This window comes from Oncorhynchus clarkii, chromosome 6 (assembly GCF_045791955.1).
Source record: "Oncorhynchus clarkii lewisi isolate Uvic-CL-2024 chromosome 6, UVic_Ocla_1.0, whole genome shotgun sequence".
NCBI classification, from domain to species: Eukaryota; Metazoa; Chordata; class Actinopteri; order Salmoniformes; family Salmonidae; genus Oncorhynchus; species Oncorhynchus clarkii.
The window spans coordinates 23,712,088-23,738,840 of record NC_092152.1 but is presented as its reverse complement, the minus strand read 5'-3'; the positions used below and the strand labels follow the sequence as shown (position 1 = coordinate 23,738,840).

General features: G+C 44.0%; 1 protein-coding gene across 17 annotated transcripts; it reads left to right on the top strand.

Annotated features, from left to right (window-relative positions):
* Positions 1-26,753, top strand: LOC139410831 (musashi RNA binding protein 1b). Of its 17 annotated transcripts, none has more exons than XM_071156389.1 (15): positions 1-123; positions 464-504; positions 1,367-1,448; positions 1,616-1,700; positions 6,670-6,711; positions 7,418-7,510; positions 13,024-13,072; positions 13,728-13,810; positions 13,916-14,033; positions 14,935-15,015; positions 15,709-15,765; positions 22,475-22,531; positions 23,761-23,894; positions 24,515-24,560; positions 24,727-26,753. In XM_071156389.1, the coding sequence occupies exons 1-14, from the start codon at positions 65-67 to the stop codon at positions 24,554-24,556; spliced, it is 1,023 nt and encodes a 340-aa protein (XP_071012490.1). In that variant the 5' UTR covers positions 1-64; the 3' UTR covers positions 24,557-24,560; positions 24,727-26,753. The 17 variants fall into 17 exon arrangements, 15 of the variants coding, with proteins under 15 accessions (XP_071012490.1, XP_071012487.1, XP_071012485.1 ...); XM_071156386.1 differs by having other exon boundaries at positions 23,761-23,915; XM_071156384.1 differs by having other exon boundaries at positions 23,740-23,915.

The window sequence follows — 26,753 nt, the reverse complement described above, 5'->3', positions numbered from 1 at the left end:
CCCGCCCCATCACTCCACTCTGCCTATTTTTCCATAAGGTACAGTCTGAACACACGGGCACGGAATGGAGATGGAAAGGAGCCAGAGCAGCCTGTCATCCACGGACTCCCCTCACGATCCATGGTAAACTTACCTTCCCCGTCGGCTCTACCTAGTGCTGAGATCGGATACACCTTCAAGACAAGCCCATGAGTTGAAAGAAACTTCCTATTGGAGTATTGAGATGAAGGAGAGCATGCTCGCACTTTTTGTGTTGTTGGTAGCAGTGCTCATCTTCTGAGAGACCGCTCATTCATAGTATTTTTGTGGACAGAGAAAATATATTTTGGTTTTAATAACGGTGTTCTAACTTATAATAACTTATATAACGGGTCGACATTTCTAAATAATTTAACTGTCCTCGTTACCTAACATCAAAGCTTACATGTTACATTTACACTTGCATGTGTTCTTTTTTTTTTAGCAAAATGTTCATAGGCGGTCTCAGCTGGCAGACGACACAAGGTAAGCTTATTATCGCCTCAAAACTTTATCAAACTTTACGCCGTTTATTATCTTATACAATTCTCGGTCATGAAGCTGTTTAAAATACAAAGTGAGAGTTGGAAATAAGAATCTGTAAAAATCATTGTTTTGATTCAAGATTTCTAAAAGTGATGAATGAGTTGTGCTACTTGTAGGCTACTACTCTCGCTCGCTTTCAAATCTGTGGTCCAATGCTGAAATCAAAGCGCTCATTCAACACAGATCAGAAGCCTACAGGGGGATACAATAAAGAATGCCAAGTTGAAAATAAACCAATCCTAAAGTAATTAGAAAAAACTACAATTGGCCTTAGGCTATAAATCCGTGAAAAATGTGTGGCATTTTGAAAAAGGAGTTTACAAAAGTTCTGATCGATAAACCTTGGCAACAGGTTCAAGACAATAATTCAAGACAATAATTCCAATAAGTCTTGAACAATAATTCTTCAAGACTGTTCAAGACAATAATTGCACACTTATAACATAGTAAGAGAGCTTTTATAGCATCTCTTGGGGGATGACTTTTGTCCAGATTCTATCATTGGATCATAATTGACTCTTTATGCGGTAAGTAGGTTGATGTAACTTTAAGGGAGCATGTTCTGTATAGGCTGTCATTGTCAACTTTAAACATCCCTTATTTTACGTTCTCATTTCTGGACACTGGACAGTAGCATTGTTGATGTCTGAAGACAATCACAGACAGCGACCATCAGAAAGTTTAACAATGGTGGCTACAATTCTGCCGTAGTAGGCTATATGTCACACACCACCTGCTGTAGGCTTATGCTACGGACATACATTTTTTTTGGCGCACAATTTCTTACTGTTCTTTATTTCAGAGGGATTGAAAGAGTACTTTTGCAAGTATGGCGAGGTGAAAGAGTGCATGGTGATGCGGGATCCAGTTACTAAGCGCTCGAGGTGAGGGAGGCGTCCGCGGTGCAGCGCCCTATCAGAAAAGCCCGCTCGGTCACAACACAACAGTTCAACTGCTAGTAATGATATAGGTCTAGTTCATTCATATTCAGATTATTATCTGTGTCCATTCTTTGTGTTTAATGATTGTATATTCTGATATTTTTTTGAAGGGGTTTTGGATTTGTCACTTTTGTTGACCAGACCGGTGTGGATTCAGTTTCGGCAGTAACCAGGCATGAGTTGGATTCAAAAACAGTGAGTTATTAAACCACTAACAGTGTTCATGTAGACGAGCATACTCTTAAAGTCTTATCACTTCCATTTCACCCAATACTACAAGACATGTTTCCACTCTCAAGAACTAACTGAAACGTTATTGCAAATGGCTGTAGCAGTTTGGTCACTTTGAATAGTCTTTTAGACATACACTACTTGTTCTACTTTTTTAAAGTTCTTGCATCATCTCTAGGAAATAAGTTGAATATAAATAAAAAATGAAGTAAATATAGATAAGCCTACATTATTGCCTTTATTTGGCACTATTAAAGAAGTTGCCATTACTAACTTTAATTTAAATTGGACTAATAAACGAGGCTACTAGTAAAATACTTTGGAATGCTGTTCCCATTGTGATTTGCAAGTGTTCTTCACACGTGAAGTATAATGGGATCTAAAATGTACATGTTGAACCATGGAGGAAAGCTCAGGAATAGACTGGGCTACAGAATGTGCTCTCTCCCCTCACCCTCCCACAGTGAAACAGTCAAGAAAGTGTTACTCAGTGTCAATTTCCATGGTAACTGGGGGACCCAGACAGGGTTGTGCTCAATAGCACAGTCTCTGCTTTATAGCAAACTCATCATCAAACATTCCGCATGCTGTTTTGTGTTTCACTTTGCAAATATGTCTTATGTGAACAAATCTATTAATTAATGTGTGCCTCTGCACCCTGAAACCAGTAAGCTACAGATGTTGATGTAGTTGGGGCAAGATAGTGATTTTCCTAACATCATATAGGTGCTATTCCATAGGGAGTGTCAGAACAACCACTACCATATGGAATGGCATTATGATCACTTGTGGGAAAACTAAAAGACATTTCAGAACTTCATTAGCCAAATCAAAGATTGCCCCATTGTTTCAGACATGACCTGTTTCTATGTGTACATGTGCGTGAGGGAATGCGTGTAACTTGTGTTTGTAAACTCTGTTGTGTGTGTGTGTGTCTTTGTCAGTAATGAATGTGGGCTGGTCTGGGAACAATGCTGCCCGTTGGTCGCCATAGGGACGGCTGAGTTCCCCTTTACAGGGTGGGAGTGGTTGCGGCTGTGGGCAGATCAGTGTTGGCTGAGGGTAGATCAGTGTATTGAAGTGTGTTGATGCTCTTTCTCCCATTTTGTGTTTGGAGCGGGACACCATCTCAACATATCTACAGATACACACAAGGAAGATTTGTAGACACTTAAGAGGACACCACTCAGGAAGGAATGAAGGATTAAAAGGGGTCATAGTTAGGGTGGAGCACTTCATGGGATGGGAACGGGACAGTTTCAAAGTGGTACAGTCGTTTTGCACAAGCATTCTGTACAGAAGTATGGAAAGTGGTTTGTGGATAAACAATATACCAAAGTCTGACCAAATCAAAAGTTACTGCAGCAGTCTGATTTGGCATGATGATAACTTAGAATGGGGGTTTTAATGGTTAGTTGCCATGTTTTTTTTGTCTCCATGATACTTCCCTCCAAAGAAAATGGACACAAAACCAACATATTTGAAAATGATAATTTCTTCAATACCAAACTTGCCAACAGTTTAAGCTCATAGCAAAACCCTAGAGCAATAATAGGTTAGATCAATGTGATGTCAGCTGGAGGGAGCTTGGCTGAGTCTGGTTGGTAACAGGGTGGGACTGTGCTCTGCATGGATGGTGCTCTGTGGCATCTTTAGAGTGTGTGTTTCTGGCAAGGAGAAGGCTCAGTGACCAGCGGCAGGGGTGGGATGGTGAGAAGAGTAGGCTTTAGTTTAGAGAGAATACCCTGCCCCCTCTCCTCTCTCTCAGCCACAGGCAGGTTATCCTGTTAGAGAGTTCTCCAGTGGCAACAGAAAGAATGTGCCATGCTCTGACAGACTGAACTGCTCCAGGACAAGAATGGAGAGAGGTTTACTCAGACGGGAGAGTAGAGGGCAACTATTCTCAGAGTTGGAGAGGAATTAATGGACTTTTATTTGTAGCTGCTAGCACACTGTCTGCTAGTGACTTGAGTAGCCCATCTACCCATCTATGCAGAATTATTATATTATGTTGTTGTAAGATTATACTAGCTCCCCATTGTGTCTACAACTAAATGTTCTTGGGTCCTAGTTGACACAAGTTGACGGAGGGGGATAGACTGGTTGGCTGCTATGGGATTCTGTTAGAGATGACCCTATCTGAGTGACATTGGACGTTGAAGGTTTAGAATAGTGTTTGTGGGAAAATTAGTTTTACAAGATATTATGTCATCCTACATTTCTCCAGCATAGCTTTAGCACAATGATACTTCAATAGGCAGATATACAGTATATTGATGATAAAAACAGTAGTTAAACTTCAAGTGCTTCAAGTTACAGAGTGTTCAAGACCCCTGCAGCTTGTAGAACATATTCTGTCTAAACATGGAGAAATGTGTCTGTCGGACTCAGTCCTGAATATGGACATTGGTGCAGTCCCACACCTGCTATGCACCCACAAGGCAGGTGCTCAGTCCTAAGACAAGGAACATATTCACCTGTCCTCAAAATCGTCCAGGTTAGATCAAAGCAGTTTGAGACATCCTAAAAACAATAATTAGATTGATTATAGAATATGATGCTTCAGTTCACCCTAATGTGAAGAGACTTACAAGCTGACCCAGAAGGAAGAAGATGTGGAGGAGGAAGGGAGGGAAGGTGGCAGGAGGGATCACCCCATCTGTGATTAGTATGGATCTACAAAGCAGCTAATAGGATTGAAGGAAAAATGCTTGGGTTGTACTTCTGAGTCACAGATATTTTACTTGACAGTGTGTTTGACCCCTGAGTTTGTGTGTGTTGCTAACTAAGGCTGGGTCGTGCACCTCACCAACTGTTGCCTATGGTTGGACAGTAATTGATCAAAGGGATTGTTCTGATTTGATAAACCCCCTTGCCTTGTTCTTAGACTCAGCTCTGTGGACAGTGGGGGTGAGCCTGGGTTACGGCCTGGCCTGTCTCTCCAACACCAACACCTCTGCCACGTTTAGCATCCTGGAACTGTTACCATCTAATAAATATGTGATCATTAGATTTTTTATTCAATTTGCATGATTATGTCTGTTATTTTGTCATAAATATAGAAGAAAGGGGGCATTTCATTTTTTCTAAAAATCAATTGTTTATTCGGGACGGGACATTAATTTTGTTTAAAAAAAATACTTTTATTAAAAAGTTCCCTCACCTGTCTAATGTCCATATTTCCCCCCATGGATGTGTGTTGGTTGCTCTATGTTGATTTTGTCTGTTTGTTTGTTTTTGAATGTGCACAGGAGTGTTGGACATCAGGAGGGTTGGTGACCGGAGGTGACTATCAGAGTAGTCTAGAGACCATAGAACTAAACAGTAGACTCTGCATCCGATACTTCGTCCAGTCTAGCCTAGCCTTCTCACACTGCTCTACAGAACACTACACATGTAGACTAAACACTGTACTTTACTCTGGTAAACACACGTGGTTTACCATAGAGGCTCTAGCTGTTTACTGTAGTTCTGCTCGTCCCCGTCATGGTTACGGACTAATATAGTGCTCTTAGCACTGTACTGTCTTACTGTCTCGTAGCATAACAACAGTACAGCGTGGAGTAGTCTAGTCATTCTTTAGTTCTGTTAGATCAGTATAGACTAATACTATAGCTAGAGGTCTCCAATTGCTGTACTATAGTCTCTATAGTTGCATCTTTTTGGCATGGTGTAGTTACTCTTTATCCAATCTGAGTAAATTGCTATATTGTAAATGTATGAATTCAAATGGGTTTGGCTTTTGTGTTACACATATCCTGGTGAATCTACAATTGACCTGACAGTTTATGTAGTTGCATTGTTATTATATTTATTTAGTATTATTATCATCATCATCATCATAAAATGTCCAATATGTCAGTGTCTGCACTGTAAGTGATAGCTTAGCTCTCACGTATACTGATGCTTTTAGAGCAGAGGTCAACCCAGTGCAAGAACTGTGGGATGAAAACACGGTTGATTTTTAAATAGTGCACAAGATCATCATATTGTCTTAGTGGGAGAGGGAGGCAAAAACAAACAAACACAAACAAAATGAGGCTGATGTGCTGTCAGTGTGTGAGGTTGATGGCTCTCTCCTCTGTTTGCATCCGTCCATTCTCCCTCCTTGTCTTCCTCTTGTTCTGTGCTGTTTCTCCCTTTCTTTAGCTCACTGTGTCTGTCTCTTTCTCTGTCCTTTTTTTGCGGAGGTGAGATGTGTTTGTGATTGTAGTGCCTGTGTGAGATTCCAGGAGATCACATGTCACATGTTGGTGACGAGAGGAGGAGAGGGCTTTGGAAGGCAGGCGGGCCAGAGAGGAGAGGCACCTCTGTGCCTCTGTCACTCCAACATTCCCACACATTCTACCTGCACAAGCACACCAATAGACCAGCACTTCTGAGGTTGGATCAGTGTTCAGTACATCTGAGACCAGCTCTGGCCAGTGCACGGTGTAGGCCAATTGGGTTATTGTTAGAATGAAGTTAAAATGAGAATTACTTAGTTCCAAATCTACCAGCAGATTCTTTCAATTCAAAATGTTTTATTTGTCACATGCTTCGTAAACAACAGGTGTAGACTAACAGGGAAATGGTTACTCGTGGGTCCTTTTCCAACAATGCTGAAAAGAGAACATTTCTTCAAAGAGAAAGCACATTTTATACTCAACATTTGTTTCACCTTCTATGCCCCACCTTGTGGAAACAATTACCCCTCTATCTATCCTCTACTTGTCTTATTCCTCTAGGTCTCATAATGACCTATGTACTGGTGTAGCTTTATAACCCAAACACCCATGCCAAGGAACCCTTACAGGATGAGGCAAGGAGCAGCATCAAAGAGACCATAACCATGGACTTGGTTCACACAGATCCACCTGATTGCATGGGCTAGTTGATCTGTATTGAGCTGTGTGTGTAAACAGGCCTTTCTCCTCTTAACTCCCTCCTCTAGATTGATCCGAAAGTTGCGTTCCCGCGTAGAGCCCAGCCCAAGGTGAGTGAGCCAGTCTAGTCATTATTTGTCAGGGCTTAATCAGTCCAGTGTGAATGACATTGCTGGGAGCGAGCAGGTTAGCCTGTGCTTGCTGTGTTTAGCTCTTCACATTCTATCTGGGCTAATGCCTTGTAATGAGATGAACATGACTGCTCCTGTGACATCACTGTGCTCCGTACACTCTTATGTGATCAAGTGGCTTTTGTTAACACCTTATACAGCACAATAATGTACATGGTATATTCTCAAGAGCCTAAAGTGTATACGGCAAGTCCACCGGCATTAATGCTGATTGTGGTAGCAGAAGTCATTTTCTACATAAGCAGTGCAATAGTATGTTAATAATGTACTGTACTGTTGGTCGGGATGGCATAAAGATCAACATAAAGTCTATGACCATTTTGTGGTTATACATGGGCAGAGCTATTTCATCTGATTCCTTTATTTGTCATGCAAAGCGATCTTTTAGGAGCTTTAGGGGAGATTGGAAACATGCCTGCTGGTGGTTTTTCCAATGACACCTGAATTATTTTAGAATTTAGACGAAACACATGAGAGATGATAACACAAATATATGATGGCCAATACCAGGCTACCCAACGACAGCCACCATTAATGGTTGATCTTAACCCTTGGTTTTATCACAGTTACTCATTCATGAATTCATTCTCCATCCATTAATAAACTGACCCATTTCTCCTTGCAGCTAGTGACTCGGACCAAGAAGATTTTTGTTGGAGGTCTGTCCGTGAACACGACCATCGAGGATGTTAAGGCGTATTTCGACCAGTTCGGAAAGGTAAGCAGCATGTGAGCTAGTATTGCTATTGAATGTGACTTTTTAAAATGTTTTATTTAGCTAGCTAGGTAGTTAACGTTAGCTAGCGCTAGTCGGTTGTACCAGCACCAACACTTCGGTATTTCTCCTCCTATAGCTTGGCCTCAAGCTTCTTTTTAAATGGTGTGCCAACATGTAATTATTTTTTAGCGTTATAAGCTGTGATACATATACAGTGCATTCAGAAAGTATTCAGATCCCTTGACTTTTTCCACATTTTGTTACGTTACAGTTTTATTCTAAAATTGATTAAATGTTTTTTTTTTACCTCCTCATCAATCTACACACAATACCCCAAAATGACAAAGCAAAAAACGTTTTTTTTTAAATAAAACAAAAAATGTGAAATATTACATTTACATAAGTATTCAGACCCTTTACTCAGTACTTTGTTGAAGCACGTTTAGTGACGATTACAGATTTGAGTCTTCTTGGATATGACGCTACAAGCTTGGCACACCGGTATTAGGGGAGTTTCTCCCATTCTTCTCTGCAGATCCTCTCAAGCTCTGTCAGGTTGGATTCGGAGCGTCGCTGCACAGCTATTTTCAGGTCTTTCCAGAGATGTCCGATCAGGTTCAAGTTGGTATTCAGTCCAAAGAGTTCAATCTTGGTTTCATCAGATCAGAGAATCTTGTTTCTCATGGTCAGAGTCCTTTAGGTGCCTTTTGGCAAACTTCAAGCAGGCTTTCATGAGCCTATTACTGAGGATTGGCTTCCTTAGGCCTGATTGGTAGAGTGCTGCAGAGATGGTTGTCCTTCTGGAAGGTTTTCCCATTGCCACCGAGGAACTCTGGAGTTCTGTCAGAGTGACCATCAGGTTCTTCGTCACCTCCCTGACCAAGGCCCTTCTCCCCAGATTGCTCAGTTTGGCTGGGCGGCCAGCTCTAGGAAGAGTCTTGATGGTTCAAAACTTTTTCCATTTAAGAATGATGGAGGCCACTGTGTTCTTGGAGACCTTCAATGCTGCAGAAATGTTTGGGTACCCTTCCCCAGATCTTTGCCTTGACACAATCCTGTCTCGGAGCTCTACAGACAATTCCTTCGACCTCATGGCTTGGTTTTTGCTCTGACTTGCACTGTCAACTGTAGGACCTTATATAGACAGGTGTGTGCCTTTCCAAATCATGTCCAATGAATTGAATTTACCACAGGTGGACTCCAATCAAGTTGTAGAAACATCTCAAGGATGATCAATGGAAACAGGATGCACCTGAGCTCAAATTCGAGTCTCATAGCAAACGGTCTGAATATTTATGTAAATAAGGTATTTCTGTTTTTTATTTTTAATACAAATTCATAAAACCTGTTTTGGCGTTGTCATTATGGGGTATTGTGTATAGATTAATGAGTAACTAAATATTTATTCCATGTTTAGAATAAGGCTGTAACATAACACAACATGGAAAAAGTGAAGTGGTCTGAATAGTTTCCAAATGCCCTGTAGAATTGCGATACATATTGTATCTGCACCTGAGTACTGTGACAATTTTATAGCGTGATGTCCCTGGCAATTCCCAGCCCTACTACAGTCATGTCAGTCATTCTATACCTTAAAGAGCTATTTATAACTTGTCAGAAATGTCCAGATCAACTAGCCCATGTCAACTCATGTTTTTTAGCTAGGTTTTTTTAGCCTAAAGATTTGGTTGTAATGTTTGAGTCACTTAAATATCACATGAATACACATTAGACATGGAAAAATGTATAGAATTGTAAGAACATTTACTTTAAAACTGCACAATATCTCTGCACCCATGACAAAAATGTGTAGAATTGCAGGAAAAAAGCTTTAAACCTGCAAAATGTTCTCTCTGCCGACAACAGTTTGTGTTATGAATAGTGCCTATAGAAATAGATGTGGCGGGTGCACGTGCAGGGGTGGTGTGGGATGTTCCCAATGCTGGAAGGGGGGCCTGAGTGAAAAAGTTTGGGAACCCCTGTCCTAGTAAACGTCTCTGAATCTCATAGCCATTAAAACCAGTAGTTAGTAATAGTGCCGACGTCATTCACGTATTCCTACGGAAAACTCCTGATGGCGCATGAAGCCGGAAGTATTTGAATTTGAAGGGCGCCTTATTGCTGAATGGCACCAAAAAATCTTTACCTGTCATTGTGAAAGTGGCCGTAGCTAGCAAAGGATCATGGTCGATGTAGTCATTTTCATCCTGCCTGAGAGAGTGAACCGGCAGCCTTCTCGTAGCCTGCCGACCCGTGATTGGTCTGTGTCAGCAAGTGGTCCTGTGTGACGACAAATGTAGTAGTCGGACTGGATCACTATTTAATTAAATATATTGATTTGTAGCGAACTTTTCAATAATTCACCTTGGGGATTTATGCCGATCGTAATTTACAATGGCTTTCCTGTCCGGCTTTTTGCACGGCTAGGTTGCTACACAGTAGCCGACCAACAGAGCTCCAGACCGGACACTGGAGGGCTGGTGGATCTGTTTCTTAGACTGTGTTGTTGAGGGGAGGAGGGAGTGGAGATGAGTGTGATGTTGTATCCTTCTCCATGGCAGTGTTTTCCTCAACACGTCTCACATCTTTGTTGTTTAGATGAAACTGATTGCTGAGGAAAGTGTAAAAATTAAGTGGAATAGAAGAGTTGCTTTGGAAGGAAGGAGAGTTACTTGTGGGAGGGGTGGAGGAGAAGAGGGATAGAGAGAGTAGAACCAGAGTGGACAGGCTTAGGGAGGTATGGAGCACTAGGCTAAGTTAGGGAAAATAGGGAGAAAAAAGTTTTGGAGTGAGTGTGTGTGGCAATGGTGGGGAGGGATTATCAGAATCTGAATTAATCTGATGTAACAGCTGCTTCTACCCCAACCCCCTCCTGGCCCATTACCGTGGTGACCCGGCTTGCCCATTGTCCCCAAGTAATTCAGCGGGCAAGGGGTTTTGTGTTGAGGGTGGGGGGTGTGTCAACCCAGGAGTTGTGTAACAATAACACTCGTTGACCAACGGTCAAAACAGACCCAAACCAACATACTTTTCACTTCCAGTCTGTCATCAGTTCATAGATAATTATTTGAATATCCGTTGTGTACTGTTTTTACTCTTCCCACCATAGATTCCAAGGGTCTTGAAATGTAGACTGGAGAGAATAAATGAAGGGTGAGTGATAGAGAGAGAGAGGGAGAGAGAGAGAGAGAGAGAGATAGAGAGAGAGAGAGAGAGAGAGAGAGAGCGAGAGAGAGAGAGAGGGAGGGGAACTAGGCCAAGGAGATGGGGTGCAGGGATTTAGTGGGACTATTAGGTATTTGAACAAAGCTAGGCAAATATTTTGTTCGTTTGTACAGGAGTTTAGTATTTACAAGGAGGAGCACTTTTACTCCTATGTTGAATCTTCAAAATATTCTTACTTTTTGTTGACACTGTACCTATTTTAAACAGGCAAAACCTAAAATAGTGGCCACAGGTAACCTACAGAAGTAGGTACGGTGCAATTCAATAGGAAATCAGATAAACCAATGAGCCTGGATGCTAACTAGATTAGCTTTCAACCCCAGTAATAGGCTGAGGCAAAGCTCATTTATGTAGTTTAGTCAGCCACTAGTCAGTCTAGTCTAGTCAGTCAGGGCAGAGTTTGATTATGTAATATTACATTCGAAGTCTTAAAAGTTGAAATGGTACTTCTATCATATACAATACTGTATGTGACACATGAAATGCTTCACTCCCAATCATAAAACAGCATGAATGGAATGAGAGAGATGGATGGATTGAGAAATGTAGGCTCCAGCCATCCATGGAAGTTCCTGATTATACTGCCTCACTGGACCTTTTGTATTCTGTCCTGCTCTGGACAAGGGGGTGGAGAGAGAGATGGGGAGAGAATGACAGGGAGGATGAACGGTGGAAGAGGGAAATATTGTCCAGTGCGCCATTAAAAGGTCCCGTGTTTGAAATATCTAGATTTAAAGGACAGTTATTGATTTTGTTAAATGAGGACATTATTGCTGTTTTAACTTTTAATTGCACTGGGTGCTTGTGGTTCATCTCTGTTGATGACTCTATAGCACATGTGAATAACATATCTTAAGTGTCAGTTCTGCCTTTTTGCGAGTTTTAGATTTCAGCATATAATTCAGCTTCTAATTCAGTACAGTTTGGTGGTGTAAACCGTGGAGTGACGTTGTCTGTGGTGTTTCATTGCTGTGTCATGGGGCTTGGCCTAGAAAGAGGCAGTCCTGGTTAGGGAGACAGGAGGGGTGATAGGGAAATGTCAGAGTGGAAGGAGTCAGTGATTTGAGAGGGCTAAGACCAACAGGTCTTCTTTCACACTGGCTGGAGGCACTCCTCCCTCACCCTTGACCTTTCTGCGTGCAAGCTGCCCAATGATATCCCCAATCACGAACACACACACACACACTCACTGACACTAACACAATGTACCAGTTCTGGGTGGAACCGTATAGGCCTGTCAATGGTTCTGGCAAAAAGTTAGGTGGAACCATGTACACCTGTCAATGGCTTTATTACAAACCGAAACACATTTTATGTGGAAAACTCAGATTCATTTAGGAGTTTATTTGAATTTTGGAGTTTATTTGAATTATAATAGGTGTGTGATATTTCATGCTTTTTTAAATTCGATTTTGTATTGAAAGGTGTTAGTCTGTGTTCAGTTAAAGGATATACCTGGGTCTCTTCACTTTGAAGGGGGGACAGAGAGGGAGAGAGAAAGGGCACAAGGAGAGGAGGAGTTATGGCTGGCTCTGCCAACAGACAAAGCCTCCACACCTCTTTGTTCTCTTGCTCCCATTCTTTGTCTCTCTCTGTTCTCCTCCCTCCCTATTTTGTCCCATACTTTCAGTCTCCACCTTTATCTCACGACACTGTATCTTCTCTCTCACTCTCTCTTCCTCTCACTCTCTCACACACACTCATCTCTACCTCACTATGGTCTATACCCGTATTCTCTCCCCAGTCCCTCTTCTTGTCATCAATTCTATACTTGCCCACATTTTTACTTTACTTATTGTACCCCCTTACCATTCTCTCTGTCTCTCTCTCTCACACATTCTCTCTCTCTCGTCACAAATAGTGCTTGTTGCCCGATAAAGCTCTTTAGGAGAACTTCTTGCACAATTGCCATGGGAAGGGCAAACTTTCGAAAGTAGGGGGAACAAGGATGGATTATGTCTTCTTTTTCAAAGAGATTGCGACAATGCAGTTCAGAGGCAGGAAATCTAACTGTGAAGGGTATCTGATTCTGGCATGAATGAAGCCTTTCCTAGCGACCATCTTGTGCCCATGCACCACAAATGTCCCCTCAAGATTTTTTCAGGTTTTTTTTCTTATTATCCTTCCCTCTCCTCCTTTGTAACCCCCCTCCTCCTCATTCTGCCCTTTCTATCCATCTGTTGCTGAGCCTCCCTGCAGAACTTGAGAAGGGATGAGGTCAGACAATATGGTGCGAGCGTGCGTTGTTTGAGGTGATGTGTGTACAACTCTGTGTTTGTTTCGTCTAGGTTGACGATGCCATGCTCATGTTTGACAAGACCACCAACAGACACAGAGGTGAGACTAAATCTCTGTATCCTCAACAACAATTTTTTGGTCATTTAGCAGACACTTTTATAGTTATTGCATTCATCTTAAGGTAGCTACGTTAGACAACCACGTATCACAATCGGAGTAAGTTAAACTTTTCTCCAGAAAGCAACTATCAGCAAAGTCAATGCTAGTAGGAAAAAAATCACTACCCCCCCCCATAGGCTGAGCAGGAAGAACTGAGCATGAGGAGAGGAACGAGGCTAGGCTAATTAGTCCGTTAATCGGGATCAGGTTAAAGCCTCCTTAAGCTCCTCCTCCCCACCCTGGGCCTGATCGATTATGACAGCCCACCAGCTTTACTGGGCTGAGGGAGGAGGGGAGGCTCGCTGGCCTAGCCAGGAGGGATGGGAAGGAGGAGGGGATGAGCCAGGAACAGCACCCCAGAGGGGGGAGGGTGCCAACATTCTAAGCAGTTATTACAGGACCTAATACAGGAGGGGGTTAGCAGCAGTGCATTAGCCCCACACTCTAACCCCCTAGAGACAGTAGAAGGGATTTACCCAAACTTGGGTCTGAGATGTTCAGTAAAGGGAACAAGAGCTTTAATCCATTGTGTCGTGCACAATGCTTCACAAGTTGAACCTCCTCACATACATGATTTGTATTTTGTCTACTCCAGGATTTGGCTTTGTCACGTTTGAGAATGAGGACGTGGTAGATAAAGTGTGTGAGATCCACTTCCATGAGATAAATAACAAAATGGTGAGCTAAGAAGGGCGTAAATCAATCCTTCGTAATTCAATACACAATGTAATTGTGAGAGGTACAGTTGTTGACTGTTTTTTCCCCCTCTTGTGTTTCTGACAGGTGGAGTGTAAGAAGGCTCAGCCCAAGGAAGTGATGTCACCCATGGGCTCGGCCAGGGGGCGCTCTCGGGTGATGCCCTATGGCATGGACGCTTTCATGCTGGGTATCGGCATGCTGGGTAAGCTCATAGTGACGATGAGGACGACAGTAATGCCAACGATAATGATGTGGCCCCTTATATCTTGTTACTCCATATCGTCAAATGATTTTGAAACACTGTAAAGAATCTTCTCGTAATATCATATTTTACATCATGTGGAGATCATTTACCACAGAAAGTACAACCGCTAGGGGACAGATGTCATACTCTTTATAGGATCATCTCCCCATAATAAGATCATTCCATACTTGAGCCTGCCAACTGAAAAGTCTATTAAAACATGTACTACCAAATTAGTTTAACGTTGTACCCTGGAATTTATACAATCTATGGTCTTAGGGTAAAGTAGTTCTTGTATGTGTGTAATATTGCTATTTATGAAATCCCAAATGACACATTGGTTTCCTTACCCTGTAAGCAGTCAATGGACAAGGTATGACAGCAATCCATGCTTTGGCTTAGTTTCCCTGGCACTGTTTCCAAATGCTAATGTTTTAGCATTTGTGGCAAAAATCCCATTGAAGTTATGGTACCGATATTAGCAATTTTCACCAATGCATGGATTGCTGTTATACCTTATCCTTAGACTGCTTACAGGGTAAGGAAATCAGCATGTCATTTTGTCATTTGGGGTTATATGACACCACCATCATCTACTGTTCAGTCTGAGAACTGCAATATTCACAATGACATTGGCAGGACAAGGGGAATTATAGTCAAGGGTACAGTTGTTAAGTTAGATCAACTGTGGGCTGAGCATACATACACTAAATATCCTATTGGCTGATCTAGACTAGAGAATGTCATTGACTGCATTGTTTCTATGAACCTGTTGTTACATTGACAGTATCCTCTTTCACAGGCAGGGGGCAGCACTGTTTCACTCAAACACAGACCCATGACTGTCCTTTCACCATAGGTTACCCAGGGTTCCAGGCAGCTACATATGCTAGTCGAAGTTACACTGGCATCACCCCTGGATATACCTATCAATTCCCTGGTAAGAAGCTACTCCTCCACCCATTCATACTCCCTTGAGTCAATCATGGCCATTTTGCCCGTTCCCTGGACCATCACTATCAGTAGAGGAGTCCAATCATTTGACGATGGTTGTGTAATTCTTAGGGTTTATTCATTTGCAGTTGGTGTGTGTTTAGACTCGTCATACTGTATATAGCTCCCACAAAATACAGACACACTCTTTAACCAATACACACACATGCCTCCATGGAAGCTCATAAAGCACTCTGTGTGTGTCATTGGCTGCTTGTAAATATCAGGGAGTGGAATTACATATGCTTTGCATGCTTTGTGTGTGATTGTATGTGTTAGTAAGAGACAGAGAGAGAGAGAGTGGGTGTGTTTGTGAGGGCCAGTATATTCTTAATCCATGTATTAGGCTTGTATGACCAGTTAGGCGAATGAATTCTTCGGCTACGTCAATCTGCCACTTCCCATTCCCTCTCTTCTTTCATTTCTTCCTCTTACTCATCCCATCTCTCCAGCTCAGTGTTGTGTTCCCCTGTTGTCACCCTAGTTGTGTGTTCCCTGCAGGTGTGTGTGTGTGTGTGTGTGTCTGTCTGTCTGTGTGTGTCTGTGTGTGTCTGTGTGTCTGTGTGTGTGTGTACGGATAAGTGTGTCCCTTGCCTCACTGGTGGTGTGTTTCAACAGCACTCTGATGTTTTTGTTCTAGAATTCCATTTAGAGAGGACCCCCCTTCTGACATCATCCCACCCCCCTGAGCTCACAGGTCAGTCCCTCCTCTGGCCTTTACAAGCAGCTTGCTGTCAGTCTGCTACACACCCCTTTACTGTGCTACAAACTAGTTATTACACAGTGACACCAGTAATTACACATTACAGAGTCGTGGGCTTTTTGTTAATATACACTATCGTTCAAAAGTTTGGGGTCACTTAGAAATGTCCTTGTTTTTGGAAGAAAAGCAAAACATTTTGTCAATAAAATAACATCAAATTCATCAGAAATACAGTGTAGATATTTAATTAATGACTGTTGTAGCTGGAAACGGCAGATTTTTTAATGGAATATCTACATAGGTCCACGTAGGTCCATTATCAGCAACCATCTGTTCCAATGGCAAGTTGTGTTAGCTAATTTTTATTTATTTAACCAGGCAAGTCAGTTAAGAACAAATTCTTATTTTCAATGACGAACAGTGGGTTAACTGCCTGTTCAGGGGCAGCACGACAGACCTTGTCAGCCCCCAGGTTTGAACTTGCAACCTTCCGGTTACTAGTCCAACGCTCTAACCACTAGGCTACCCTGCCGCCCCTAATCCAAGTTTATCATTTTAAAAGGCTAATTGATCATTAGAAAACCCTTTTGCAATTATGTCAGCACAGCTGAAAACTGTTGTTCTGATTAAAGAAGCATTAAAACTGGCCTTCTTCAGACTAGTTGAGTATCTGGAGTATCAGCATTTGTGGGTTCGATTACAGGCTCAAAATGGCCAAAAACAAACAGATGCCTCACAAGTCCTTAACTGGCAGCTTCATTAAATAGTACCCGCAAAATACCAGTCTCAACGTCAACAGTGAAGAGGCGATGCTGCCCTTCTAGGCAGAGTTCCTCTGTCCAGTGTCTGTGTTCTTTTGCCCATCTTAATCTTTTATTTTTATTGGCCAGTCTGAGATATGTTTTTTTCTTTACAATTCTGCCTAGAAGGCCAGCATCCCTGAGTTGCCTCTTCACTGTTGACGTTGAGACTGGTGTTTTGCGGGTACTATTTAATGAAGCTGCCAGTTGAGGACTTGTGAGGCATCTGTTGCTCAAACTAGACACTCTAATGTACTTGTCCTCTTGCTCAGTTGTGCACCGAGGCCTCCCACTCCTCTTTCTATTCTGGTTAGAGACAGTTTGCGCTGTTCTGTGAAGGGAGTAGTACACACGGTTTGTCACGGATCCCTCTGGAACTTTCATTGTGCACACCTGGCCCCTATTCCCACTGATTGTATTTGTATATATGTGCCCTTTGTTCACCATGGTGCTGTCAGTTATTGTTACAATGTCCGTTGGTGTGTGCGAGTACCTGTGCTGTGTGTTTTGGGCTTTCATGCCCTTGTGGATTGCGCAGATGATTACGGGTCTCGTCCCATTGTGCGCGTGTGTTATTTATTCGAGGTATTCCTCACTCTTTTGTTTGGGTTTCAACCCTGTGTTTTGTATAGTGTTTGTTTGGGTTTCAACCCTGTGTTTTGTATAGTGTTTGTTTGGTCTTTGTTCCCATGCCTTTACACGACACGCTGTAATTTGGGCTGAATAAAAAACCCTATTACGCATTCCTGCGCCTGTCTCCCGAATCTCTATGCCGACATGACAGAATAATTGACCAATGAGGCAGACAGCGGGAATGGCCCGTCCGACAATGCTGCGACTGGTCCGTCTGGCGCCGCCGCAACTTCAGCAGTTGCAACTGGGTCATCTGACGTCGCCACAACGGGTCTGTCCGACGATGCAACTTCAGCAGCTGCAACTGGCCCGTCCGACGCCACTACTACTGGTCCGTCTGGCGCCGCCGCAACTTCAACAGCTGCAACTGGGTCATCTGGCGTCGCCACAACGGGTCTGTCCGACGATGCAACTTCAGCAGCTACAACTGTCCCGTCCGACGACGACGCTACTTCAGCAGCTGCATCGGGTCCTGTTCGACCCGCACTGCGTTCCTGTGATCGTCCTCGAGGCCGGTGTTAGCAGCGCGTCTGGGGGGGGGGGGTACTGTCACGGATCCCTCCGGAACTTTTATCACGCACACCTGTCCCCTATTCCCACTGATTAGTATTTGTATATACAGTTGAAGTCAGAAGTTTACATACACTTAGGTTGGAGTCATTAAAACTCGTTTTTCAACCACTCCACAAATTTCTTGTTGATAGTTTTGGCAAGTCGGTTAGGACATCTACTTTGTGCATGACACAAGTCATTTTTACAACAATTGTTTACAGACAGATTATTTAACTTAGAATTCACTGTATCACAATTCCAGTGGGTCAGAAGTTTACATACACTAAGTTGACTGTGCTTTTAAACAGCTTGGAAAATTCCAGAAAATGATGTCATGGCTTTAGAAGCTTCTGAAAGGCTAATAGACATAATTTGAGTCAATTGGAGGTGGACCTGTGTGTAACGGTTCTCCTCTTGTGAAGTAAAGGCGGACCAAAGCGCAGCGTGGTGGTTGTTCATTGTATTTATTGACGAAACTATACATGAACAAACTAACGAAAACAAAACAAGAAACGTGAGAACTCAAAACAGCCCTGTCTGGTGCAAAACACAAAAACAGGAACAATCACCCACAAACACACAGTGAAACCCAGGCTACCTAAGTATGATTCTCAATCAGAGACAACTAATGACACCTGCCTCTGATTGAGAACCATACTAGGCCGAAAACATAGAACTGCCCCAAAACATAGAAAAACAAACATAGACTGCCCACCCAACTCACGCCCTGACCATACTAAATAAATACAAAACAAAGGAAATAGAGGTCAGAACGTGACAGTACCCCCCCCCCCCCAAAGGTGCGGACTCCGGCCGCAAAACCTTGACCTATAGGGGAGGGTCTGGGTGGGCGTCTGTCCGCGGTGGCGGCTCTGGCGCGGGACGCGGACCCCACTTCGCCATTGTCTTAGTCCGCCTTATTGTCCGCCTCCATGGCTTACTCACCATGCCCACCCCTCTCAATGACCCCACTGGACAGAGGGGCTGCTTGGGACAGAGGGGCAGCTCGGGACAGAGGTGAAGCAGCTGCTCGGGACAGAGGGGCGGCAGCTGCTCGGGACAGAGGGGCGGCAGCAGCTCGGGACAGAGGGGCAGCTGCTCGGGACAGAGGGGCAGCTGCTCCGGGCGGAGGGGCTCTAGCGGCCCCTGGCTGACTGGCGGCACTGGCGGCCCCTGGCTGACTGGCGGCCCCTGGCTGACTGGCGGCACTGGCGGCCCCTGGTTGACTGGCGGCACTGGCGGCCCCTGGCTGACTGGCGGCACTGGCGGCCCCTGGCTGACTGGCGGCACTGGCGGCCCCTGGCTGACGGGCGGCACTGGCGGCCCCTGGCTGACGGGCGGCACTGGCGGCCCCTGGCTGACGGGCGGCACTGGCGGCCCCTGGCTGACGGGCGGCACTGGCGGCCCCTGGCTGACGGGCGGCACTGGCGGCTCCTGGCAGACGGGCGGCACTGGCGGCTCCTGGCAGACGGGCGGCATTGGCGGCTCCTGGCAGACGGGCGGCACTGGCGGCGCTGGGCAGACGGGCGGCACTGGCGGCGCTGGGCAGACGGGCGGCACTGGCGGCGCTGGGCAGACGGGCGGCGCTGGCGGCGTTGGGCAGACGGGCGGCGCTGGCGCTGGGCAGACGGGCGGCACTGGCGGCGCTGGGCAGACGGGCGGCGCTGGCGGCGTTGGGCAGACGGGCGGCGCTGGCGCTGGGCAGACGGGAAGCTCAGATGGCGCTGGGCAGACGGGAAGCTCCGGCAACGCTGGGCTGAGTAGCTCTCCTAGCGCCGAACAGGCGGGAGACTCCGGCAGCGCTGGAGAGGAGGAAGGCTCTGGTAGCGCCGGAGAGGCGGGAGACTCCGGCAGAGGCGCCGGACAGGCGGGAGGCTCCGGACAGGCGGGAGGCTCCGGCAGAGGCGCCGGACAGGCGGGAGGCTCCGGCAGTGCTGGACAGGCGAGGCGCACTGTAGGCCTGATGCGTGGTGCTGGCACTGGTGGTACTGGGCCGAGGACACGCACAGGAAGCCTTGTGCGGGGAGCTGCTACCGGAGGGCTGGGGTGTGGAGGTGGTGACGGATAGACCGGGCCGTGCAGGCGCACTGGAGCTCTTGAGCACCGAGCCTGCCCAACCTTACCCGGTTGAATGGTCCCGGTCGCCCTGCCAGTGCGGCGAGGTGGAATAGCCCGCACTGGGCTATGCAGGCGAACCGGGGACACCGTGCGCAAGGCTGGTGCCATGTAAGCCGGCCCAAGGAGACGCACTGGAGACCAGATGCGTAGAGCCGGCTTCATGGCACTTGGCTCGATTCCCACTCTAGCCCGGCCGATACGTGGAGCTGGAATGTACCGCACCGGGCTGTGCACCCGCACTGGGGACACCGTGCGCTCCACAGCATAACACGGTGCCTGCCCGGTCTCTCTAGCCCCCCGGTAACCACAGGAAGTTGGCTCAGGTCTCCTACCTGGCGTAGCCATTCTCCCTGTTAGCCCCCCCCCAAGAAATTTTTGGGGCTGACTCCCGGGCTTCCATCCACGACGCCGCGCTGCCTCCTCATACCAGCGCCTCTCCGCTTTCGCCGCCTCCCGTTCTTCCTTGGGGCGGCGATACTCTCCTGGCTGAGCCCAAGGTCCTTTACCGTCTAGTTCGTCCTCCCATGTCCATACCTCCTCGCGCTGCTCCTGCTGCTGCTTTTTCCTTTGCCCATTACCACACCGCTTGGTCCTGTTGTGGTGGGTGATTCTGTAACGGTTCTCCTCTTGTGAAGTAAAGGCGGACCAAAGCGCAGCGTGGTGGTTGTTCATTGTATTTATTGACGAAACTATACATGAACAAACTAACGAAAACAAAACAAGAAACGTGAGAACTCAAAACAGCCCTGTCTGGTGCAAAACACAAAAACAGGAACAATCACCCACAAACACACAGTGAAACCCAGGCTACCTAAGTATGATTCTCAATCAGAGACAACTAATGACACCTGCCTCTGATTGAGAACCATACTAGGCCGAAAACATAGAACTGCCCCAAAACATAGAAAAACAAACATAGACTGCCCACCCAACTCACGCCCTGACCATACTAAATAAATACAAAACAAAGGAAATAGAGGTCAGAACGTGACACTGTGGATTTATTTCAAGGCCTACCTTCAAACTCAGTGCCTCTTTGCTTGACATAACGGGAAAATCATGGGACAATCATTGGGTTTCAACCCTGTGTTTTTGTGTACGTGTTTGTTTGGTCTTCGTCCCCGTGCCCTTAATCGGCACGCCGTAATTTTGGCTGAATAAAAAAAGCTATTACGCATTCCTGCGCCTGTCTCCCGGATCATTCATGCCAACATGACAGCGCTGTACGAGATCTTCAGTTTCTTGGCAATTTCTCTCATGGAATTGCCTTAATTTCTCAGAACAAGAATAAACTGACGAGTTTCAGAAGAAAGTTCTTTGTTTCTGGCCATTTTGAGCCTGTAATCAAAACCCACAAATGCTGATGCAGATTTGGCATGGGTCCTCAGATCCTCAAAAAGTACTACAGATGCGCCATCGAGAGCATCCTGACTGGTTGCATCACTGCCTGGTATGGCAACTGCTGGCCTCCGACTGCAAGGCACTACAGAGGCTAGTGCGAACATTACTGGGGCTAAGCTTCCTGCCATCCAGGACCTCTATACCAGGCTGTGTCAGAGGAAAGCCCTAACAATTGTCAAAGACTCCAGCCACCCTAGTCATAGACTGTTCTCTCTGCTACCACACTGCAAGTGGTACCGGAGCGCCAAGTCTAGGTCCAAGAGGCTTCTTAACAGCTTCTACCCCCAAGCCATAAGACTCTTGAACATCTAGTCAAATGGCCACCCAGACTATTCGCATTGCCCCTCCCCTCTCCACACCAATGCCACTCTCTGTTGTAATTTATGCATAGTTACTTTAATTAACTCTACCTACATGTACATAGTACCTCAACTAATAAGGTGCCCCCGCACATTGACTCTGTACTGGCACCCCCTGTATATATTGTTATTTTTACTGCTGCTTTTTAATTACTTGTTACTTTTATCTCTTATTCTTATCTGTAATTTTTGAAACTGCACTGCCGGTTAGGGACTCGTAAGTAAGCATTTCACTGTAAGGTCTACCTACACCTGTTGTATTCGGCGCATGTGTCTAATAAAATTAGATTTTGATTTGATTTGATGCTCCAGATACTCAACTAGTCTAAAGAAGGCCAGTTTTATTGCTTCTTTAATCAGAACAACCGTTTTCAGCTGTGCTAACATAATTGCAAAAGGGTTTTCTAATGATCAATTAGCCTTTTAAAATGATAAACTTGGATTAGCTAACACAACGTGCCATTGGAACACAGGAGTGATGGTTGCTGATAATGGGCCTCTGTACGCCTATGTAGATATTCCATAAAAAATCTGCCGTTTCCAGCTACAATAGTCATTTACAACATTAACAATGTCTACACTGTATTTCTGATCAATTTTATGTTATTTTAATGGACAAAAATGAGCTTTTCTTTCAGAACAAGGACATTTCTAAGTGACCCCAAACTTTTGAACGGTAGTGTACCTGCATCACTATGTAGCTCCATATGTTAGAGTTTTGACATGATGTCGATGATAATGGTAAAACTCATTTTCTGACTGACTTGTCTAGAGAGGTCATGCATGTTTTTGTAGCCTGAGCTGGATGTGTAACCTGTTGTACCTCCTCTTCCCTGTCAGCCATTCCTCTGTCGGCATACGGACCAATGGCAGCAGCGGCAGCAGCAGTAGCTAGAGGTATGTCGGTGCTGTTTAAGATGAGGGACGATGATTTTTCTTCTATTACAGCATATTGGATGACATTCATATTGCATTCACCCAGTTCAATGTAACAGTGATAGGTTTAGGCCACTACATGATACGCAGATTCTCCCTATACCCATCATGAGGTTGCTACAACATAGCCTACGAATAAACATTTACAATGCAGGTGCACAGGTCAAGAGACAAATTTGAGTAATCAAGGTGACAGACAGTGACACGTTCAATACCGTCTCGCACATCAAGCTCGGGGATGGGCAACTGGTGTCATGCGGACCAATTAAAAACTAGAACTTACTGTTGAGAGTTAGAATAATAGAATACACAAGGTGTAATTTTTTCACTCAATTACGTCATGTCAACTAAAATGTTTTTGATTGGTAAGTTAGTCTAGCGGCCAGCTATCTAAACTTTTAGTAAGCATGGCCGATTACTGACCGGTATGGGGCCCTTTGATCATCAGTTATCATATTAAAAACGGTACACATTTGCCTCCACCCCCTGGCAAAATGTGTAGAATTGCAGCAAACTTGCTTTAAAATGGCAACATTTTCTCTACGTCCCATGGCAAAATGTGCAGAATTGAAGGAAATTAACTTTAAAACTTTTTGTCCCCCTCTTCGCTATCACGAAGGGGGCCACTAAAATGTTCTAGATTCATTCTCTGATCATTTGATTGGGTGGATTACACGTCAGTTCATGCTGCAAGAGCTCTGATAGGTTGGAGGACGTCCTCCGGAAATGACTGTGTAAGCCTATGGAAGTGGGTGAGAACCATGAGATTTTGTATTGAAGTCAATGTACCAAGAGGAGGACGGAAGCTAGCTGTCTTCCGGCTACACCATGGTGCTACCCTACAGAGGGCTGTTGATTCTACTGTAGACCTACAGTGTAAAACAGTGTGCTTTAATTCATTATTTGGTGATGTGAATATATTTAGTACAGTTTAATCAAAAAAGGAATACTTTTTTTTATGTTTCACAATTTTTCTGAAATTCACTGAGGAGGATGGTCCTCCCCTTCCTCCTCTGAGGAGCCTCCACTGGTATGAGGGGTTGAAAGACTGAAAACCTCTGTCATCTGTATCTCTGCCAGGGTATGACTGAATGGAGAAATTGTCTGGTTGTTGTACAGTATTTCTTCTGTGACTGTCCACTTATTTGCATCTGTATTTGATATATTAGGCTCCACCCCCTCTCGTTCAGGAGGGTTCCTGGGAACCAGCAGCCCTGGGCCAATGGCAGACTTGTATGCAGCAGCCAATCAGGAGTCTGCTGTCAGCAGCTACCTCAGCGCTGCAAGCCCCTCCCCAAGCACTGGGTTTGGCCATAGTCTGGGGGTAAGACACAGCCCTTATCACGTAGGTATTTTAGACCCTATTCATTTTTGGTAATGCAAACTATCTGTTCAGTTTGTCATAGGAAGAATATCTATGCCTCATAGCAGTGCTTCTAAGATGTTGATCTTGGCATGTGTTTATAGATTGAGTGCAATATCAAGTCAAATCAAAAAATTATTGTTTGAAATAGACAGATGAAAAAAAACAATTTCATAATTTTTAGAGTAAGGCTGTAACGTAACAAAATGTGGAAAAGGTCAAGGGGTCTGAATACTTTCTGACTGCACTGTAAATACATATCCGGTGTATAAACAGTGTAACTAAAATGCAATGTACAGTAGTAGAAATATTAGAATGAGCTATGTCAAGAATACACTTTATAAATACACAGTACAACTGTTTGTCATTGTGTGAGTGATTTTTTTTTTTTAAAGGTCAAATGAACAAGTAATGTTGCTCTCGTGTAATGAGATTCTATCTATACTGTCTATTTTGACAGACTTGTCTGGAAGATTTAGTGAGGGTTGTATTATTGTATTGTTGAGTGTGATATTGGTGTTGTGTTGTGATGACTGGGCGCGCCCTCTAATCACTCCTGTATGTCTGACTGCTCCCTATAGGGCCCTCTGATTGCTACGGCTTTCACTAACGGCTATCACTGAGAGAGTGAGTCTGCTACTACACCCACCCACAGCATCACATACTCAGAAGTGTCATGTTCCATTCAAATGAATCGCTCTAACTTTCTGTACATTTATTGTAACAAATGTATAGATATGTTGTCTAATAGAAACATGAAAATAAAATAAACATTGTCTCCATTTCTCCGCAGGTCTGTGATCTGAGAGATGGAAGGAGTTGAAACTGCTTTGAGCTGATCCGACTCTCTATGGTTACTCCTCTCTGGCTGTGTGACCCTGCAGTTTGGACCCTGACCCTTGACCCCTGATGTCCCCGCCCCTCCTCCCGCTGAGGATCTCTCTTCTTCAGACTTCCTGTGTTCTGTCTTAACATCACCTCCTGTCTAACATGTTACTGTAGTTAGCAGAAAGGTACAACAACCTTTAAAATGTTTCTGCTTGTATTAGAAAGACATACAGATAATTCTAGCTACTTTTTTCTTTTGTTTTATTTCACTTAAATGTTTTGTGAAAATTGTAATGTAATCTCATATGTCTTGATTCTTTGTTTAGTTTTCGGGATTTTTTTTGTCAGAAGGTGTTTTATTGAGAGGCGGAGAGGGAAAAAGAGTGATCTCCAGGTACGAAATATGTGAAGGACTGGAACAATAATTTCTATTGAATAAGTGTATATTTGTCTTTTAGTTCATACTGAATTTGAACAGAAAATGTCTGATTAATTAATTAAATTTAAAAAAACGTATTACAATGTTGAAAATGTATATCTTGGTAGGTTTTGAACAAGCATTTGTTATACTAATAATGATCAAAGTAACAAAATTGATAGTCATGAGTCTATTTCCAGTCAGATTGAACCGTGTGATGTCTGTTTTTGTAAAATATTGTAAATATAACTGTATTTTGGACGGTGTTGGGAGGGCAGGGGAAAATGAAGGGTGTTGGGAGGGCAGGGGAAATGGTACGATGGTATTTGTTTTCAGCAGATGGCTTTATAGTTTAATTGGAAACCCAGACTGGAAATCCAGACTGTTCCATATCATAGTATAATAGAGACGGGAGGTCACTCGTCATCACAGGTATTGTCAGACACAAACTGTGTTTTTGTCAAGTCAGTTTTATCATTCTCTTTCCACTGGACAACATTCATGACACTAACATGAAGTTATGATATAGTTTTATTGGAGGGTTTATTACTGATGTATTTGTTTGATTCATAATATTTAGTTGTCTTGGTTGTGAGCCTGACCCTGTCAGAGTGAAAGGGTTTTCTCCTATACTGTGAATTCACCCAGGAATCCCTTTTATCAGCACTGGGAGAGAGAAAGCTTGAGATGTTACATTAACGTGGGAGACGCGGGTGTTGGGATACTCCTTTAATATGAGAAAAACTAGCTGTTTCTATCCTCATTACTTGGTACTGTTTTATTTTATTGTTGTTTTAGAATGATCATTTTTTTTATATGTAATGGTTGTAAAGGAAAATGAAGGACAAGGATGCAGAAACAGTCGTACAATGGTATGATTTTACGACTCAATTCTTCTGCAGATTGTGTTGATGTGTGTGAGTGCGCGTTTGTGTGTGTGTGTGCATTGTATGGCTATATGTGGTCACACTTATTGGCATCATGTGTGAAATGTATTGTCAGGGAATGGATACATTGGTGGTAAATGTGAACGTATTACTGCTAGTTTGGTTTGTTACTGAACTTCCTTGTCTCTTTCGGTGTGTGGAAGGGATTTTTTCATTTCTAAATGAACACTATCTCAGAGGTGGTCTTGAGGCTCCTCCATGATGAGATTGTATGTATTTCTCAACCCCTCCTCCACACCGACAGAGACACTACATATCTGCTGGGCGACACAGACTGTAGCCATGAAACTCAAAAGAAGCAATATACTTTTTTAAGAGAACTCAATCGTTTTGTTCAGAAATTTTACATTGTTGCACTGGGAGGTCAAAATAAAGTGTTTTAATGTTATGGTTAGTTTAAGAAAAAGAGGCACTGTCAATTTCTATCACCAAGTTGTAGATTTTGATATTTTTCTAAGCCTGCTGGTTGCCACGGTGTTGCAGCCTTTGGATGCTGTGTTTACTCTGAAAGGTAATGTTCTTGTCAACACTGTAACCCTCTTTCAGTAATTTTTCTTCCTGTTTTCTTTTTTTCTTCTGAAAAAAAAACTTTTTAAAATTCCTAATAAATTATTTTAAAACATTCCA